The sequence below is a fragment of the Eumetopias jubatus genome, unplaced genomic scaffold (genome assembly GCF_037043125.1).
Source record: "Eumetopias jubatus isolate StellerSeaLion01/CBP00866 unplaced genomic scaffold, mEumJub1_p1.0 scaffold_9, whole genome shotgun sequence".
Lineage (NCBI taxonomy): Eukaryota > Metazoa > Chordata > Mammalia > Carnivora > Otariidae > Eumetopias > Eumetopias jubatus.
In genome coordinates, this window is record NW_028274815.1 from 131,818,188 (window position 1) to 131,837,788 (window position 19,601).

Here is a 19,601-nt window from a genome sequence, read left to right on the forward strand (position 1 = left end):
CCAGCCTGCCCACTCAGCAATCGGCCAGTCTACAATATACAGAATGCTTAATTGCTGTTGTGAAATTCTTCACCTAGCCAAATCCAAAGAGCTTTTAAAAAGAGACCGGAACAACTTTTGGAGGATTAATTCTTAGAAGCAAGCTTGCCAATGCCCGAGTGTCTCCAGACTTCATTGTCATCCACCTTAACTGTTTCCAGAGAGCAAATTCCCACCAAGTAGAACACGAGAGGTTCTCTTCTGTGTTGGTTGAACAAACCCACTCTACTGGACTAGCTGTTTGGGGATGTAAATAAACAAACTAGCATTTATCAACAACTAATAATGAAACTCATACTTGGTGTTAGGACCCGTGATACTCTTCATGATCCAGCCATGCCCCACCTCTCCTACATCCTTTCTGCTCCCCTCTCCCTGGCTGGCTCTTGGAACCTGGACCCTGACTGCTACATCCTTTGTATTCTGGAAGCACAGAAGTCTCTTCCGAGTTCAGGCTTTGGCTCCAGGTGGGCTGCCTCATGTATTCCAGATTTCTGTTTCAATGTTCCCTTCTCAGAAAGGCTTTCCATGACTCCCACCCAAAAATAGGCCTGCCCCCGCCCCTTACGCTCTATCCCAACACCCCACCTTGTTTTCTTCCTATTGCTCTCCATGATCCATCTGGTACTTCCTCTTGTCTGGTTCTCCCCACACCCCCAACATGATGCTGTACCAGGTGTCCTGGGAAGGGAGAAAATAACCCGAGATTGCCACCTTGAAGTTTTTACAAAATAGTTACTGGGAAGAGGGGTATCCCGAATGAGTTAAATGACACAAGAGGAAGGCAATGAATTATATCCTCAAGGGCAAAATCGTATGGTACACTGGCTCTCAAACTTGGCCGCATATTGGAATCATCTGGGAGGTTTAAAAATACTGATGGCTGGATCCCGCCCCCACAGACTGATGTAATGAGTCTGGGGTAAGACCTAAGCATTGAGTTTTTTTAAATCACCCCAGTTGATTATGATACACGGCAAAGTTTGAGAACACTGCTTTTTTAAATTGAAGCATTATGTACATATATAGAAGTGCATAAATCATAAGCATGCAGCTGAATTAATTTTCACAGACTGAACACACTTAGTAACCGGCATCCTGGTTAAAAACAAAGCAAGCCCCTCCCTCCCCACCCCACCCACCCGATAGCCTCCTCATGCTCACTTTCAAAGGTAACCACTACCCTGATATCCAAGCACGGATGAGTTCTGCCTGTCTGTCTACTCATATATTTGGAATCATACTCTATAATGACTCTTTGTTTTGAGAAGATATGGGCTAGCGAAGTTTGAATCACTTGGAGTCCACCCAGGAGGGCTGCCTGAAGGAGGTGGTATTTAAGGGAGGATCTGAAGGAGGCACTAGACAAGAGAAAGGAAAAGGAAGAAAGGGAGAGTAGTTGGGGAAGGGACGACAGCATGCTCAATTAGGTGTTCAATCATTCCATAAATTCTCAGGGAGCGCCAATACTGTGCTGGACTCAGGGATATAGAGGTGAATAGAACTTACGTTTTAATTAGGAAAGACGGATAATAAATAGGCAAATATATGAAAAAGATACGTACAGATGGTCATAACTGTCATGAAAGATAAGAGAAAGAATGGGACAGATGGTGGGGGCAAAAGGAGATGACATTTGCGTTTAGAGTGAGGAGGAAGAAACAGATCTGGGGAGGAATCGTTCTGGAGGGAAGAGAGGATGCAAAACCCTGAAGCTGGTCCAGGAGGTATTACATCAACGGAGGCATTCTCCCTATGCTCAAGAATCCTACCAACTGCCCAATGTCCACTAATCTGTGCAGTGCCGAGCTCACGTTAGGCTCTTGGCAAATGATTGTTTTAATTGCATTGGGTTGGAGTCCAGTGGTGAGACAGGCAAACTAACGAGAACGGAAATCAGTGTGATAGATATGTGCTTTAATGGGGCGTTCACAGGTTCCATGGGTATAAACGGAAGGCTCCACAACCACCCTTTTGAATGAATCCAAGAACAGATACCCTGGGTAATTCCTTGTGTGCAACAACTTCTACCAACTTGAATCACTTGTGACAAAATTCAGCTTTTGCAGGAGCAAGGTTCCCATGCCTGGCACCTTATCAGAATCACCTGGGATCTTTGAAAATTTCAGATTTTCAGGCCTCACCCTGGGATCTAAGTCAGTAATTCTAGGGTGGTGCCTGTGCCTCTTTATCTTAAGAAAAAAAATCCCCAGGTGATTCTGACGTTGAGCCAGTGTGGGAACCAGTGTTCTAGAAGATACAGTTGACTCATTCCAATCAATTCATGCCTTTACACATCCCAGAGTTTGAGTGTTAGATCTGAGGATGCTACTTCCCTGGAGACCCAAACATAGTATTATTCTAAGCCGCCAGCCCTTGGAAGAAGTTTCCAAAAGTGCCAGAGTCTGTGGTTTAGCGAAGTATTTTGCAAATTCTAGTCATGCCTGTACCACTTTTCTCACATTTTGCCATCTCCACACCCCCCTGAACCATTATTTATCCTCTATCATTCCTTAACTATATTTATTTTTAAAACCCATATATTATATCAAATTCTAAATTGCTACCATAAATAGAGAGCAGTATCTTCTGCTAAGAGAGAGGGAACTGTAGAGTGAATTCAATAAAAACAAACCATTTTTTAAAAGTCTAGCCAGGTAACTCTTGCCCCTCCCAAGCTTCTAAGCCTGAGATCTGTGGTTTCTTGGTTGAGAAATAAAAGTTAGCAATTGTTAGGCACGAAAGACGCACTAGCACCAAACTGAGACGTTCTCAGAGTGAAAGAGAACTGAAAGGGAATAACCTTTTCACTATGCGATTCATGTTTTTCAATGTCATGTCTACGCCACTGAACAGTATCTGGGTACCATTGTGTTATGCATCCAACTGGGGTAGACAAAATCTTCCTTGCTGATAACCAAGCTACATACTCTACAATAGTAGCAGTAGGGGGAAAAAATACAAATTAATGTGAGACTGTAAGTACAATTCAGAGAAGAATCCTAGAGAGAGAGAGGCAGGGAAAGAGTCTGTAGCCCAAAGTCAGCTAGTCTGGCCCATTTCCCTCCTGATCCTCTCCAAAGCTGGGTCCAGCCCCCAAATTCCTTCTCTCCCAGTTCCAAATCTTTGGGATGTCATTTTCACAGAAGCTTTTTGAAGGCAGGGATCCTATCTTAACGCATCCCAGCATCTCCTGTACTTGGGGCGATGCCTGGCACCTAACTAACACACTAGATGTTTGTTAAATGATTGAATGTAGGGGCGCCTGGGTGGCTCAGTGGGTTAAGCATCTGCCTTCGGCTCAGGTCATGATCTCAGGGTCCTGGGATCGAGCCCCGCATCGGGCTTCCTGCTCAGCAGGGAGTCTGCTTCTCCCTCTGCCTCTGTGATCTCTCTTGCTTTTGTTCTCCCTCAAATAAATAAATAAAATCTTTTTAAAAAATGATAGAATGTAGTGCAAACACCCAGTCAGTAGGCACGGGGCTTCTCCAGGGGAGACTCACTGGTGTGTTCACTGCAGTCCCAGGCTTTGTACCTCCTGTTCCTATAACTGTGGTCCCCAGTCAGCAGGACTGAGGGTTTTACTGATGAAGCTGTGGTCCCTGGCACAGCTCTCTGGAAAGGTGTGGAAGGAAATTACAATTAATTAGAATTAACACCCTTTTGCTGACATTATCAACTCGGCAGCAGAACCTTCTGTGCCTCAGTTGCCTCAGGATTAGGCTGGGGTTGGGTGGGGTTGGTCATGGGTGGAGGCCAGTTGGGTGATTGAGGGCCGATGAGTTAACAACTTGTATCCCATACATGAGAGGAATAAATGAGCATGTGCCTCCCACCTGGGGATGTTAAAAGTGATAAAACAGTAACAAAAAAGATGAAACAGCACTTTGCCAGTGTGACGATAACATGTGACTAGGAGGATGGGGAAAGTTAGGTTTCCTATAGCTCCCAAAAGAACAGTTCAGAAAAATATCTGTGGAATGGGTCACCCTAGGTCATTCCCCACGAGTGAGGGCAAAGGTGGTAGGTGGGTCGGTTGTAAGTGGGAGGTGGCCTGATTATACTGGGCCGGACTTCATCGTGGTGGGTACATGGCTGGGGGGGCAGGTAGTGAGGAGCGGACACAGGTGAAACCCCATCACAATGGCCACGTAACAGTGCCACACCATGAGTCCCTAAGTTATAAAATATTTAAGCTTGAGTTTGCTTTATAGTTAGCAACATTGGATATGTCTGACTCCAAAAGAACGAAGGCTTTTTTAGCAGAAGTTCTCACACTGGAGTGAGCAGGAGACCAACTTGCTCAAAACGCAGATTCCCTAAGCCCTGTTCCAGAAGTTTCTGAGTTAGAAGGTTTAGAGAAGTGGTCCTCAACCAAGGGGCCATTTTGCCCCCCAGGGGACATGGGGCGATGTCTGGAGACAATTTGGTTGACACAGGTGGGGTGGGAGGGCGTGGCATCTAGTGCACAGAGGCCAGGGATGCTGCCAAACACCCTATATTGCACAGAACAGCTTCCACAATAAAGAATTATGGCCCCAAATGTCAGTAGAGCTAGGGTTAGATCCTCTTGTTCTAGGGTAAGGCCTAGGAATGTGCATCTTCACAAGGGCCTCAGGGGATTTGGGCGCAGGCAGCCAGAGCCCTGACTGGGAAGAACGAGGCCATGCCTGCCCTCTTATTCTAAGGCTTTGGCTCTCTTTGCCTTCCCTCTTGCCTGACTCCTCCGTGTTTAGGACTCAGCTTAGACTTGACTCTTCCCCAGGAAGCTCTGCCTCGAAACCATCCTCCTTGCCTCCATGTCCAGGTTAATCGCCCCTCCTAAGTACACCTCCTGCCCCATCACACATCACTTGCCCCTTTGTCTGTCTCTCCCACTGGAAGGAGAGTTCCCTGAGGGCAGAGTCCTGGTTTGGCCCTGTCCCCAGCACCTGGGCCCACACCTGGCTCAAGGATCACATGTTGGCTGCAATCGATCTCAGCTCCAGTGGGGTCTCCCGCCTTGACTAGAGCTACCCCCCACCTTCAGATGCTGTCACGGGCCCTATTTTAACATCTTCGTGGAGCTTATCTCTCGGAAATTATCTTGTTTATTTGCTTGCTTACTTTTCATTCATTCAACAAATATTATATTGGGCCCCTACTATATGTCTTGTCCCTTACCATCGCTGGGGATAGAACAGCGAACAAAAGAGGCAAAATCCCTCTTCCCAGCAGAGCTTATATTCTAAAAAGGAACTAGGCCAATAAACAAAATAGAAACTATAATATATATGATATTGATAAGCCCAGTGGAAAAAGATAAAATAGAGAAAGGGATAGGGAGCATATGTGTGTGTGTGTGTGTGTGTGTGTGTGTGTGTGAAAATTTTAAGTAAGGTAGACCTCTGGGAGAAAGTGACATTTATGCAAAGACTCGATATCTGAGAGTGACATTTCTGTGCCTCCATTAGAAGAGAAACACAAAGAGGGCCAGGAGCTTCCCTATCTCTATGGCTGCTGTGTCTCCAGAATAGGCACATAGTATGTGTTCAATAAATACTATTTAAACAGAGAGACTATGTGATTAAACTATCAAGGAGGCAGATGGGAGGGTTTTTTTTTTTTTTTTTCTGACCATCCACCAAATAGAAGGAAGGTGGGAGGGGCAGGGGCATTAAACTTAGGATGGGGGTGGGGGTGGGGGTGGGGGTGGGGAGGACATCTCCCAGGTCAGATTAAGAGACTTGGAGGATGGAGGTCATTGCTGGATAAGGTGCCCTCCCCCTTCCCCGCCCAAAGCAGACCTAAGTTCTCAGCTTCCTAACAAGTATTGTTAATGGCACTGCCGGTGGGCTCACCTGGCCCCCTGGAGCTCCCTTTCCAGCCGCGGACTTTGGCCATCACCCTGCCCCCTTTCCTCCCGCATCCGTGCCCGTCCCACCCCCACCCCCACCCCCCACCCCACCCCCCGCAGGGGTGTCCCCGCGCCGGTGGGCACGTCCTCGCCCCAGCGAGGGGGTCGCCTCGAGGAGCCCGGGGCGGGCGCGCCGGGTCCCCGCCCCCAGCCCCGCTCCCTGGCGGGACGCTGTCCCTTTAATAGACTCCCTCTGCCTGGCGCTCTGCGGCTGGGGAGTAAATTTCTCCCTGTCATCAGGTCGAGGGGAGAGGAGGAGGAGGAGGAGTTTGTTAATGTTCAGTTTGTTCAGCGGGATCGATGTTTGCTGGCATCGCCTCGCCCTGTCTTGTGTGTGTGAGTGTGTGAGTGTGCGTGCGTGTGTGTGTGTGTGCGCGCGTATGTGGGGGGTGTGAGTGTGTGCGAGAGGAAGCGCGAGTGCGTGCGTGCGTGTGAGTGTGTGTCTGTGTGTGTGTCTGTGTGTGTGTGTGAGTGTGAGTGTGTGTGAGTGAGTGAATTCCAGATTTTCTGTCTTTCCCAAACCCGCTCCTGTCCTCTCGCATATCACTCACAGACGGGGATCTGACAGCAGCCACAAACCTACAGTGAGTGATCTCTCTCCCCCGGCGCGAATCCGCCATAGAGACCGGCGAGGAGGAGGCGGTGGAGGAGGAGGAGGAGGAGGAGGAGGAGGAGGAGGAGGAAGAGCAGGAGGAGGTGGAGGAGGAGGGAAAGAGGAGAAGGAAGAAGAAGAAAAAGAAGAAGAAACCACTACCTTCCCAGGATTGCCTTTTTTCCCCCTTATCTTTACGCGCGCGTGTGCGTGTGGCGCGTGTGCGCCCCTCGTCCCTTCCATCCGAACGCGGTCTTGGATGTTTAATAAAGAAATCAAGTGTCTCAACAGTCACCAAAAAAAAAAAAAAAAAAAAAAAAACCAAAAAACCAAAAATTTCCAAAAAGCAAAAACAAAAAGAGAGAGAGAGAGAGGAAAAAAAATCCAAAACAAACAAACAAACAAACAAGGCAGAACCAACCTCTACTTCAAACCAGCCGGCACAAGCCACCCGTGTCCGCCACCCAGAGAGGGGGGTCTCTGGCCCGTGGTGGAGGAGTTGCAGGGGGGATCGCCAGGGGGACAGAGGCCGAGTGACGCCCTAGGAGCCACCGGGCAGGAGGCGGAGGAGACCCAGAGAGGCGAGAGAGCAGCGGGCCCCCTCGCGCGGCTCGGGGCTGGGGCGCCAGAAGTGGGACTGGAGCGAAGTAGAGCGATGCCAAGGAGGAAACAGCAGGCACCCAAGCGGGCGGCAGGTAAGAGAACCGGCTCCGCTTCGGGGCCGCCCGGCGCGCCGAGCTCCTCGCCCGCCCTCCTAGCCCCCGGGCGCCCCAGGACGCCACCCCCTGAGCCGTGGGGGGAGTTCGCTCCGGGCGCCCCTCTCTGCCCCACGAATAACCCCATCCTCTCTCTCTCTCTCTCTTCTCTCTCTCTCTCTCTCTCTCTCTCTCTCTCTCTCTCTCGCCTTCTTCCATCTCCCAAATCCTCCCCTTTGCAGGCTCCGGTTGGGTGGGGGGGAAGCTATCCCACCAAGCCTTCCCTCCTTAAACTTTTTTTCCTCCACCCTCTACCCCACCCCTAACTTTCTCCCAGTCTGTTTCTTGCCTCTCGGGCCAAAGTTGGGTTGAGGATTTGGGGTGCGGGGTAGGGAGACCGTCCTTCCGCCCCCGCATCCCTCCGCGTGGTCAGTGCCAGTGGCTCCTGGCCTCGAGGGACAGCGACTCCTCTCGCTGGGGTTTGGGGCGCTGAAGTGTGAGGTATGCCCAAGCCCTGGGCTGCAGGCTGGCTTTGGGGCAAGCAATGAGAGTTTAACTTTGACCGCCAAGGTGGAAAAAACCACCCCAGGAAAGGAATGAACCTTTGAATATGCTTTCTAAATATGCTTGGGAATCTACTCAACGCTCTTTCTCTTTTAAAAAGGGGGGGGAAAAGACCCAGGAGAACATTGAGACAGCTCTGGATTTTCTTTGCCCAGAGAGAGTTGCAAACTTTGTAAATTGATTTATATGGTATCCCATCTGAATCCTTCCTTACCAGCCCCCCTCTCCCCCCCCCAAAAAAAAGAGAGGAACAGGTTAATGAATCAGTACAATAGACCTTCTAAAGGATTTTTTTTTTCTTTTGGGTTGCTTAATTGCTTCTTTAATAGTATGCTGGGGTTTTGTTTCTCGGAAGTGTAATATGAAAGTTCATTTTTCTCCTGCCAGACCCACCCACTGAAAAATCAGCTTTCCACTTGATTGCTAGTTTTGATTTGACATTTGATTGATCACCTGTCATCTCGCTGCCTTTGATCTATTCATTCTTGATATATATCAATAAATCACTCACCATGGTAACTCAGAGTGCCGGTGACGCAAGCCTTGCCCTCTAGATTCAGAGCCAGACATGCACAATTATTATCTTGTTTGGCTTTTAATGTGGGCGTTTTTATTTCTTTGTGTCCTTTAGTTGAATCAGGGCTTCAGCGAAAAGCTGAAGTTTTTCCCCGTCTCTGTCTTTACCCTCATGCTTTAGGCGGCATCCATTAAGGCTGGTGTTCTGCAGACCCAACAACACATTTCCTTCTGTTGTATGAGCAAAACATTAGAGAGAAGTTCAGTGGAACACTTCTGTAAACTTTGTAAAGCCACCCTTAGAACAAATCCAAAGTTAGTTACAAATCTGGGCAAAGTGGGTGTTTGTGTCTGAACATGCTGGACCACCAAGCTCATCCTCCATCATGGCCTGATTCCAGCCTGAATGGCAGTCCATGTGCTTTGAAATATCCACAATTATCTTCCCTTCAGAGCACAGAATTGCTTCCGTAACCATGCGTAGATTGGTTCAAATTGCATGCGGAAATATCATTTATAAAGCTTTGATTCATGTATTTTCCAACTGTTTCCCTAAGAGCAAAATAATTAAAATATTTTCAGTGCTGTGTATATTTAGAACTTGCCTAGTCAGTGAGGTGTACTTTTCTCAACTCTGGCTACCTCTTTTGAAAACAGTTTCTCCCTCCTGCCCCTGCCCCTGTCCCTGTCCCTGTCTACATTTAACTCACTTATTAAAAAAAAAAAAAAACAACTTAGATTGTTTTGCAATCTGACAGCGTTGGGGTGTGTGCTGGCCTTCTAGACCCAGGAAAAGTAAGCATGCTCCTTCTAGTTCTGGCAACCCAAGTTTTCGTGTAGCTAGATTATTAGAGATAGCGTCCTTATTGTCCCAAAAGAGAACCCTGGGCAACAGTCCAGCAAGAAGTAATACTGCCCTGAAAATTACTCTTTTTTTTCCCCCCCCCTTGTTGTTCCGGTAAAGGCCATCAACAACTAGGCAGTAATTTAAATTACCAGAATGACTGGACATGTCTCCTTTGGTAAGCTCATTATAAAAAGTGCATTGCTCAGAATTGCACTACTTTGATTATAATTATCCTCTGATCAATGAGGATCCAGGTGTACGTAACATAATGCTGTATCACATTATTTAAATTAGATCATTTTCATTAAGCTCATATCTATTGGAACTGGCTTGTCTATTTACTGTAGTGTGTGTGTGTGTGTGTGTGTGTGTTAGAAAGTTGAGACTGCAGTTTCAATTTTCTGGCTTATTGTATGCCTAATGTCTTTATATGTTTGTTTTCATGGCTTTATTATTTTCACTGAAAAAAGGGGAAAGCCTGGTGGAGCTGAAAGGGAGTGATTCGTATTGTATACAACGAGGCCCCTCGTACAGTATTTATTCGCTCACATATTAATAAAACATATTTTTTCATGCAAGTTTTCTTTCCTCCAAAGTCACCGATGCTGTCCTCTGTTTTAGCTGAGGTGGTGATTCACGAGTAAAGTTAGCCACTTTGGGAGTCTTGAGCCAGTTGACAACCAGGGAAAAGAACAAGGTGGGTTCTAGGATTGTGGCCATACTAACTTTTATCGCTGCCTGAAATTAAACACAATGCACAACTGTAAGTAATTACTCCCATGGACTGATGTTGAAAGCTTGATTTCTAGCTTGATTAATGAATAATGTAAGATAGAAAAAGCCTGTGAGTGAATCAGAGCTGAGACTCTTTCCCAAGAACTGTTCGAGGCAATTTGATTCCTTTGCATTATTAGTTTTAAGGTCCATGTTTCAAGGAATCAGTTACAGAACTTTCTAATAAAGCAGGTATGCAGATAGAATGAACAAGATGATATTATAAGTGATGGGAAATCTCAGTCTTTATACATGACGTTCTGCCACCCCCCCGCCACAACCCCCCTCTTTAGGGGAAGGGATGTGAGGTAGGCAGTTCTCTTTAAGGAAACAGCTAAGTCAGAACATTTCCCTCTGAAATGTCATTCTTCCTGGCTTTTTCTACAGCTATGCTATTCCACCATACTATTACTTCGGGCAAGAAAAAAAGTTCAGAAACAGCCTATAGTACCCCAGGGATTTGTGTATGTATGAGTGTGTGTGCTCACTTCCTTGGATGTATATTTCACTCGCTACTAAAATGCATCCACTTTTACCTGAGAATATTGCAGAATTTTCTATCAGCATCTTTTCCCCCCTCTCCATTTTAGGGCAGATAGGGAAGATGGCAGCAAGGTAAAATAAAACAGAGCAGCGTTTTGATCTGTTTGTATTTTGCAGGATGCATAGTAGTTAAAAATTTAAAATTGCAGACTTACACTGCAAACCCTTCTATTTTCTACAATCTGTCACAGCCTCTGTACACAGACATGTGTAATACATATATTTTATTTTACCACCCTGAACTATTGTTTTTATATAATGCCAGCCAAGTGTAATAGAATGCAAAATCTTTGGGCTTGTGAATATCGAATGTATACATAAGTTACAGGATTCTGCTTCTGCCAGCCCAGAGAGATTAAATGGTTCCTTCTTGTTGACTCTCATAAACTATCTGATAATCCAGATCTGAGGAAAGTCTTGCAGGGAAGAACAGCTCCCTCAATTTATTTTGTTTATTTAATATGGAGATGAATAATGCAGATTTTGTTTTCATGAATGTCCTTGTGTGGCAGTAAACATTAGACTATTAGCAATCATTACTTAAAAGTTGCAATTTGCACCTTAATGGCATAGTTTATTTACATGGGAAACATACTGAGCAGGGACAGTTCTGAATCCTGCAATGGAGCAGAGTTGACCCCAGCGATCTCCTTTTCAGCCTCATGAGAGCGGTGCCTGGGTGAACCAGGGAGGTCTCAGCAATCTCTGCCAGCAGGGCGGGGAGGGGCAGGCAGTACAGGGTGTAGTTTACCTTTAATTTACTGGCAAGTGGGATGGGATTCCAAGGGAACAGGAATCCGGGTGGAGTCTGGGACCCTGGCACTCTCACTTTGTTGAACTATACTTCAGAAAGACAAGTTCACATCTTGAAGATTTAAATACCACACGCTATAGACCCCATTCACTTACCCAAACGGTATGGTTTTAACAGATGAATGGAAAAAATAAACACACACACCCCCAGAGGGGCTCAGCAGCCGTGAACTGTTCTGGCTCTTCTTGTTATTTAAGGCAAATCCCTGAAAAAGGAAGGACAGGTCCCACGAAATTACACCCTGCACAGAGCCTTTTGGATGGAAATTGATTACTTAAGTGGTCCCTTCCCCACTCCCCTCCTGATTTCCTTCTCCCACCTCTCACCTCACCCTTAAAGACCCAGATTGAATGGGACATCTCAAAAGCCCATTTGTTTTGGGCATTTATTGATTTCATTTTTAATCTGCCATATCAGGACACAATACATTAGCCCTAATCAGCAGATTGCAAGTGACAGGGAGTTCTAGTGGAAAGTAGGTGTGGGAGAGGGGGCTCTGAGAAACTTCTGCATGTTGAAAATCTTCTTGAGGCTTGGGGGTTGGAGATCGGAGGCTACTTTTGAGGAGGTCGTAGAAACATTCCTCAGAACTACTGTGCGTTTATTTTTCTACCACCTTACCTTGATTTGTCTCCCATTCACCTCGATTCTACCGTTTGGGAAAACTTCACAACCAACAAATACCTCCTAGGCATCTTTAACTGATCTGTCCCTGGAAGCAGCTTGCCTTTTGTCACATTCTCCAACAGAGGCTTACGCTTTCATTTCATCCCAGGTGACTTCTCACGCATTTGACGGAATTTCTCCAACTGGATAATACCTGGGTTGATCTATTTATCTTCCCAGTGGCTTGAGGATTGTAGTCTCAATTGAGCAGGTTTTAAAGGGGCACTGAGCCTGGCATTATGTAAGGCTGTGTGAAACGATACCCTTCTGCTCATCCCTGCAGTTCAGCTTCGGAAAATCGGGCAAGAAGGAAACCTGTTCTTGTTTGTGCTGGGTTTGTAATTAGCTGACACGAGTTAAATGACCAGAGTAGATCCCTTCCATCACTGGATGCGTATCATCAATTTTATTTAGGTATGTCATGGTCTGGGAAGACTCAGCCACTATTTCAAAGGCGTGCTTGCATCCACCCAAGTTCCCTTTAAAAAGCACAGAACTGCCTAACAAATTCTCTATTAAGACCAGGCATACACAGAGTATCATTTTCGTTTGATGCAAAGTCAGTTGGAAATACATTAACAGAGAGTGTCTTGCATCGCTTCCCTGAAGCAGTGCTTTTTCATTACATATTTAATTACAATCAAATTGAGCGACTTTTATAAAAAAATTACAGTGGTATTAAAAGAAGCTTGGCACACAAATAATTTTATTGCTTTGCAAGTTGAGAATGCTGTTATATTTTTATTTACTTGGGAGAAATTTATTTTCATTTTCTAATGTGACAAATACAGAGTATACTTTCCTGTCGTCTGTATTAGGGAGATCTCAGCCTCCTGCCTCCTTAGAGCCTGTTCATCCCGGAAGAGGTTTTCATAACCCTCTTTCAGTAATTTGTAACAATTTATATATATATATATATATTTTTTTTTTTATCATTTTAAGTTTTATAAATTTCATTTAAAGTTAGAAATTCTCCTGCTCCTTAGGGTGACCTTTGGTGAGCAGCTCTTTGATTATAAATGAGCTTAGTCATTCGAACCACATAAGAAATAAACTCGTTCAGAGGGTTTGCTTGATTGCCTGGATATTGCAGTAAGAAAAAAAAAACACACACACACCATATATTTATCGGCTTCTATCACATAACCCGATTTTCACTGGATTTACCATCTCTTTCATTTTTTTCTGTACTACTGACCTTTCAGTTACTTGTTTTAAGAACCCGTTTTAAGTTCAGGGCTGGGGATGACACTGAGAGGGAGTGTCAAGAGATGCTGGTCTTCAAGAAATAATAAAAATTAGATACTTCAGAGCCCAAATGTCCACTTCAGGACTCTGTCCACAAACTCACAGGAAAGCGTCTCTGTAAACACATGGTTTGTCATCGAACTTGGCCGTGGCCTGGAGGGTCCACAGCAGTGGCTGTGTTCCTGCTGAGAAAGGTGTAGGACTTAGGTCCCCTCTGAGGACATTGCCTGCATCCACAGACACACAGAAACGGCCTCTGAGAGCAAGTGGGAATTGCTGATATATTTGTTTCCAAAGCAAATTCCAGAGGGTGAAGTGATAAAATAATTGGGAAAGATTTGAAAGTTTATTTGATTTTGAAATCTTTTGAAATCTTTTGAAAAAAGATTTGAACTATTAAAATAGTTACGAAGAATTTTCAGAATTTTCGGCTGTTGCCTCTCTGAATCTTTTGCATTTCCTCTGCGGAAAAAGATGTCCTCTGGGCATCCTCCAATACTTTGTGATGCCAAAGCAATGCCTAAAACTGTTGTAAATTTTAGAAATTTTTTACAATGAAGGAGGCACGGCCAGATAATCATATTATTAATATATCAGCATTATTTTGCTTAACAACAGGGAAATAAATGCACAATGCAAAAGTTTTAGAGATAATGCATTTAGAGAAATCACACAGGAAAAAAAAATACCTGGATCATATTTGAAAGCTTTTGTCTTGAATTTTTCTCTCGAAGTAAGAGTGCTCTTTCCATCTGCGTTATTTAAAACAAAAACAAAAACACAACAGTTTCAGTATCCTCATACCTAGTACCCAACCTGAAACAGGGTCTAATAAAGTTCTCTCCAGATGTACGAGATATAGGGCATTATATTATACGTTGCTTAAAAAAAAAAAAAAAGCTTTAGAAAACCAAAAGTGGGCATGCAAACTAAAAGCAGATCTCAACAGGCTCTCTATTATAGCTCATTCAGGGTTCAGGATCCAAAACTTTGTTCGGCAGGGTAAGAAGAAGATAGCACTGCATTTTAACTACACATCTCCCTTGGCACATGAGAGGCAGTGGAGCAGGGAAGATTTTTAAGGAGCTTTTTAGCTCTTTTGCATCTGTACCCAAAGTCTAATTTAATTGAAAAGCTGTAGTGTCCATTTATGCTAAAGGAAAAACCTCATGTTTCCATAAAGGGGCTAGCCGCTAAGGTGGGTTAAAAAAAAAAAAAAGGCAGCGTTCTGCAGCTTCTGTTAGTACAAAAATTAAGATCACTGGTCTTAATTAGTTGAGTGCTTTCAGAACTGAATGAATACTCCGAAATCGCCCCTGAGCTTTCTTCTTAAAGCTACATCTAAGTCATTTCTATGGAAATTACACAGTTTACATACTAAGGTGGGCAGAGTATGGTTATTGTTTTTAATGAAAATAGTTACAAAGGGCAGAAGGAGATACAAACAGTCGTCAGCGGCCATTCTGTTTGTAATGAATTTGGAAGAAACTTCCCTCACGCTTTCCTGCATCAGGAAAAATCCATGAAGTCTGGTGACGTGGATGATAGAAAAAGGAAGCAGAAGGTCAAGGTGTTCTATAGGGAGAAAGGACTTGTGTAAGCCAGAGCAATGGCATATAAATATTTCTATATAAACCGCAAGGGGCTTACTTTAAATCACTTGAATTTATCAGATTCTTAGAATTTTCCCATAATTTAGAAGCCTCTCTCTCTCACACCCCAGGGGAGATAGGAATAGCTTCTGGGTCAAGATGATGCTGTAGAAAAGAGGTAAATCTACTCTAGGCGTTCGGTACCATGTGGTACAGAAGAAATGCCAAAATGAAAAGCTATAAGCATGTTTTATATCAGACTTGCCTTCGGCTAGTTTCCTTTATTAGAAAGTTGAGTACATAGCTTTGTGCTTCTCTTTGTTTTCCCTTCCAGAGATTAGGTTTGAGATTGTGGATGGAGCCCTAGAACAGGAGCAAGTGACTTGGGTTCTGCTTACAGTTTTGCCCACACTTGTTATGCGGTCCTGGGCAAGCTCCAGAGAGAAAGCTTACTTCAGGGATAAGAATATGAGCTCAGGAGTCAGAATGACCCAAGTTCAAGACCCTAGGTCTACTTCTTTTCTTTGCCTTGTAGACTTGGACAAGCTGCTTAAATCTCTGCCCCCCACGTCCCGACTTTCCAACCTGTAAGATGTGGGTCGTCATCGTTATTCTTAAGGCCCAGGTTTTTGAAAGGATTATACGAGCCTGGGGCTGAGAAAGTACACTGAAACTTTAGGGGTCAAACCTGACAGTGGTAGTGTGTCTTTACCCTGAATAGCCAGACCATGAAAGGGGGTCGGGGTTTGAAAGAAATCAGACATGGGTGCATTTTGGCTTTTAAAACTGGAAATACAGTCACTGAAGAGTGTTTTAGCCTCTTCTGAGGCTGACTCATACTGGGCTGGTTGGAGCCCTGCACCAGCTCAAAAAAAAAGTTTCCTTCCCCACAGTAATTATAACACTAGCAGCAACAACTATAACACCAACAGTAATAACCATACCTGCCGCTATGTAAGTGTATATTATATACCAGGCACTTTTCCAAGTGCTTCATATACTCCCATTATTTAAACAGAAATTATTTTCTTGAGTTCCTACTTTGCGCCAGGGTCTGTTCTGGCCACCTGCATCCCCAGGAGGGATTAATAGGAAGAATATGATCCCTAGGGATCTTACCCTCCAGGAGGGGGAAGCTAGAGAACATGCAAGTAAATTAACAAAGAAAAAATAAGATAATTTTCATGATGACAGTAGATTTATAAAAGCAAATTTGGGGAGTGGGAGTTTGGCATGTCAGGTGTGGATGGTCAGGGGACACTTGTCCTGGCGGGGACATCTGAGCCAAGTTTTATCCTTACAACATTCTTATGCGTCAGATGCTAGTGCAATCTCTATTTTACTGATGGGGATCTGAGAAACCTGCAGAGCAACTCGTTCAAGGTCATACAGTGGCCACGCTGGGTTTTAAACTCTCTGCTTCCAAAGCCCAGACCCTTCATCTATTGTGATATTTTATCTAGAATAGCTATAGTGATTTGCCAAGGAGGGACCCAGCTCCTATTATTCTTTCCCTGCATCTGTTGTGCTGTCTAAGCCTGCGGGGAGGTTATTGAGAACGCTGACAGAGCATGCCGCCTTTAGTGACGTCACCAAATCAAATCTCGGGTCCTCTCTTGTATATGAAGTCGGTTTTTTCTGGAGTGTTCCTTCGTGTGTATGTATGTGTGTTTACGCATTCATTCATTCAGTAGATGTTCACATACTACCTGCCAGGCATTGAGCTAGGTGCCGGGATAGCGCAGTAGGGAAAGCCCCTGCCCTCACACAGCGAATATTCTTGTGAGTAAGACCAGAAAGCAAATCAACAAATAAATATAAAATACTAAATAGTTCTAAATGCATTTCATAAAAATCAGTTGGGGTTTATGGAGTACAGAAGGATGGGAGGGTTGCCTTTTTATATATAGAGTGGTCAGGACTGGTATTCCCCAGGTGCTAACACTTGATCAGACCTAAACCAAAAGTGAGGAGCTAACCAAGCACAGATCTGGGAGAAACATTCCAAGCAGTAAGCAGAGCTGACTTGTATGTTTGAGGAATACATGGGAGCCCACTGTGGCCAGAGCAGGTTAAGATGGGGGGAGGTAGGCAGGGGCAGATCTTGTGTGACCTTCTCGATAGGGGTCTCAAGTGTGATGGGATGGAGAGTTTCCAGAAGGGAAGTGATGTGATCTGTTTGGGTTATCAATAGAACATTTCCTAGTCACTATTTCAAAGGTGGTAGTGGATTTGGGTCTGTTTGCCCACCTGGCCCCTCAGTGATGGTGAGTAGGATGCTCAGAATGGTGGAGGTGGCGTGTGGAGATAAAAACACCAGCCCGGCCGTTATGGAGGGATCGCCTGGTGCTGGGTGAACCACATAGGTGAGGCTGTTGAAAAGCAAATGTGCAGAGCCAAGGAAATCTGGGATCCAGTTGCAGTTCTTCCCTACTTAACTGCCCAGCGGGTTTCCAGGGGAGTTCCTTCACCTCACTGCACCTCCGTGTCCTCATCTGTCAAATGGGCCCGCGATATAGCTCACCTCCCATGGTGGTCGGGACAAGTAAGGGATGGGATGTAGAGAAAACACTTGGCACAGTCCCTGGCACGCAAGGAGGATCTTTTTAAATAAATGCATGTTTTTATCCTCCTTCCTGTTGTCATTCTTTTTTTCTGTAGGGATTCCAGGAAAAATCTAGGCACTTGAGTTAGTCCTTGGTACCTATTAGGCACTAAATAAATATTTCCTGATGAATGAATAAATGAGGCTGTAAATAAATGAATAAATACTTTAATTAGCGTGTTACTTTGTGTGCTAATTGATTACTTTTGAGTAGAAGGATCTCTTTTACACATCTAAAATTTTTTGGCAGACCTCCGTACCACTCACGATCCTAACTGCCTTTGAATGTTTATCAATTTAAAAAATATTAATGACAAAAAGACAGTGATTTCAGGAATAAACCTGCATTATGTTCATCATGACATCACCTGCCTTCACATGAAGAGCAGTGATTTCACCTTTTTTGCAGTAAATATTATTTAGCCGTCTTATAGGTAATGCTTGCTGATAATATGGGTTAATAGACTTCCTTGTTAAGCCAAGACCCCCAGAGGGTGCGTCCCTGATGTGAAGGGGCTGGGGAATCCCTATTTCTGACCCCTGAGCTTGACCTCTCCCTCCGCTCTCCAGGTGCCTGCAGTCTCCAGATGCTCCCAGCCTCCCAGGGTTTGGCAAGGCACCCTCCCCCACCGCAGACCTGCACTCATCCCCTCGGGCCCAAGGCGGCAAACCTGAGGGGTTGTTAAGCTAATAGGAGATCGGCTACTGGCTGGTAACGCCTTCCCCACTTTGTAATTGTCACCTTCAGATAAGTGTCCGGGAGAGGGTGCGCGAAGGGAGGCTGGCTGGTGCCTGTTAAGGTCTATCTCAGGACAGAGATTTGGGATCCTGGCGAGCATTTGGGAATTTTTGCTGCCTGCCTTGGGTTTTTTATTTAACCAATGTTACTGAAGGTCTGCTGTGCACCGGGGACTGTGGAAGGTGCCGGAACTGGAGCTTTGAATCAAGGTGACAAAAGGCCTGCCTTCTTGAAGCTTCCATTTCGTGCGGCAGACAGGTCACAGACGAGTGAGCAGGTGCCTACGTCACATCACGCCAGCGCGTTCTGTGTGCCAGGGAGAGACTGAAAAAGAAAGCAGGGGACAAGGCGCGAGGGGAGGGTGCTCCCGTCTTGGATGAGATGGCCAGGAAAGGCCTCTCTGGAAGTGACATTGCAACTGGGTTCTGAGTGAAGTGGCAGAGAGAGAAGTGTGCCCGTGCACAAGGGGGGGCGGGCGGGGGGGGAAGAGGCAACTGCGGGCATGGCTGACAGTGCCGGCCTGGAGCAAGCGGGGGTTGGCGGGCAGCAAGGACGCCAGGGTGGTGGAACCTCGGGGGGTGTGGTGAGGCGTCCTGACCGAAGGACAGGCGGTCACCAAGCCTCCAGGACCGAGGAACTAGGGAGGGACTGTGTGCTGACTCAAGAGCCCTGGAGGGTGAGGGCACAGGGGGGACAACCTGACTTAGGTTTTTACAGCATCCTTCTGGGTGCCATGTGTTATATCAGGGACCAGGGCTGCATGCAGGTTGACCATGTAGGAGGCTCCTGCATTGGTCTGGTCAAAAGCTGGTGATCACTTGGACCGGACTGATGGTGGGGGAGGTGGGTGACTCAGTCCAAAGTTGGACGACAAGATGTGCCAAGAATGGCAGGTGGCCGTGGCAGACCCTGAGAGGTGTGTCTGAAACGCCGGCCTGTGTTTATCCTCTTAACTCCAATTCTCTCATTCCTGCTTTTATTTCTCTCCTCTAGTTATACACTGGGTTCTTACTGAAAGTTGTCAGTGTGTCATCCTCTGAGCCAGAGGGGAAGCAAGAAGAGTGTTTGAAGGTGCATTTATTCTAGAATTGACTGTAGAGGGGAAGAGGCCACCCTTCAGAGCACCTTTCATGGAGTCCTGCATTGGCCCTCCCCCATCTCTGCACACCCATCAGACGGACCCAGTGTCAGGGAAAGGCGGTGACCCTGGAGTCAGACCGGGGATCGATTTCTCTCCAGTGGGTCACTTCCTCACTGTATGACCTTAGGCACTTTGACCTCCCAGACTTCCAATGTCCTCATTAGCAAAATAGACCTAATAGAAGGACTCATCTCATTGGGTTTTTAGAAAGATGCATTGGGATAAATCAGATGACGTGCTTAGCACAATGCCTGGTACAAGGTAAGTGGTCAGTACGGTGTAGTCATGACAGGAGCAAGTTACTAAACCTCTCCATGCCCTGATTTCCTT

General features: G+C 45.6%; 1 protein-coding gene across 1 annotated transcript in view; it reads left to right on the forward strand.

Moving 5' to 3' along the window:
• The first annotated feature begins 6,786 nt into the window (after nucleotides 1-6,786).
• TSHZ2 (teashirt zinc finger homeobox 2) overlaps nucleotides 6,787-19,601 on the forward strand; it is a 258,558-nt gene continuing 245,743 nt past the window's right edge. Inside the window, exon 1 of the mRNA XM_088026284.1 lies at nucleotides 6,787-7,222. Within this exon, the coding sequence (XP_087882410.1) occupies nucleotides 6,787-7,222 (436 nt within the window). The remainder of the gene's footprint in view (nucleotides 7,223-19,601) is intronic.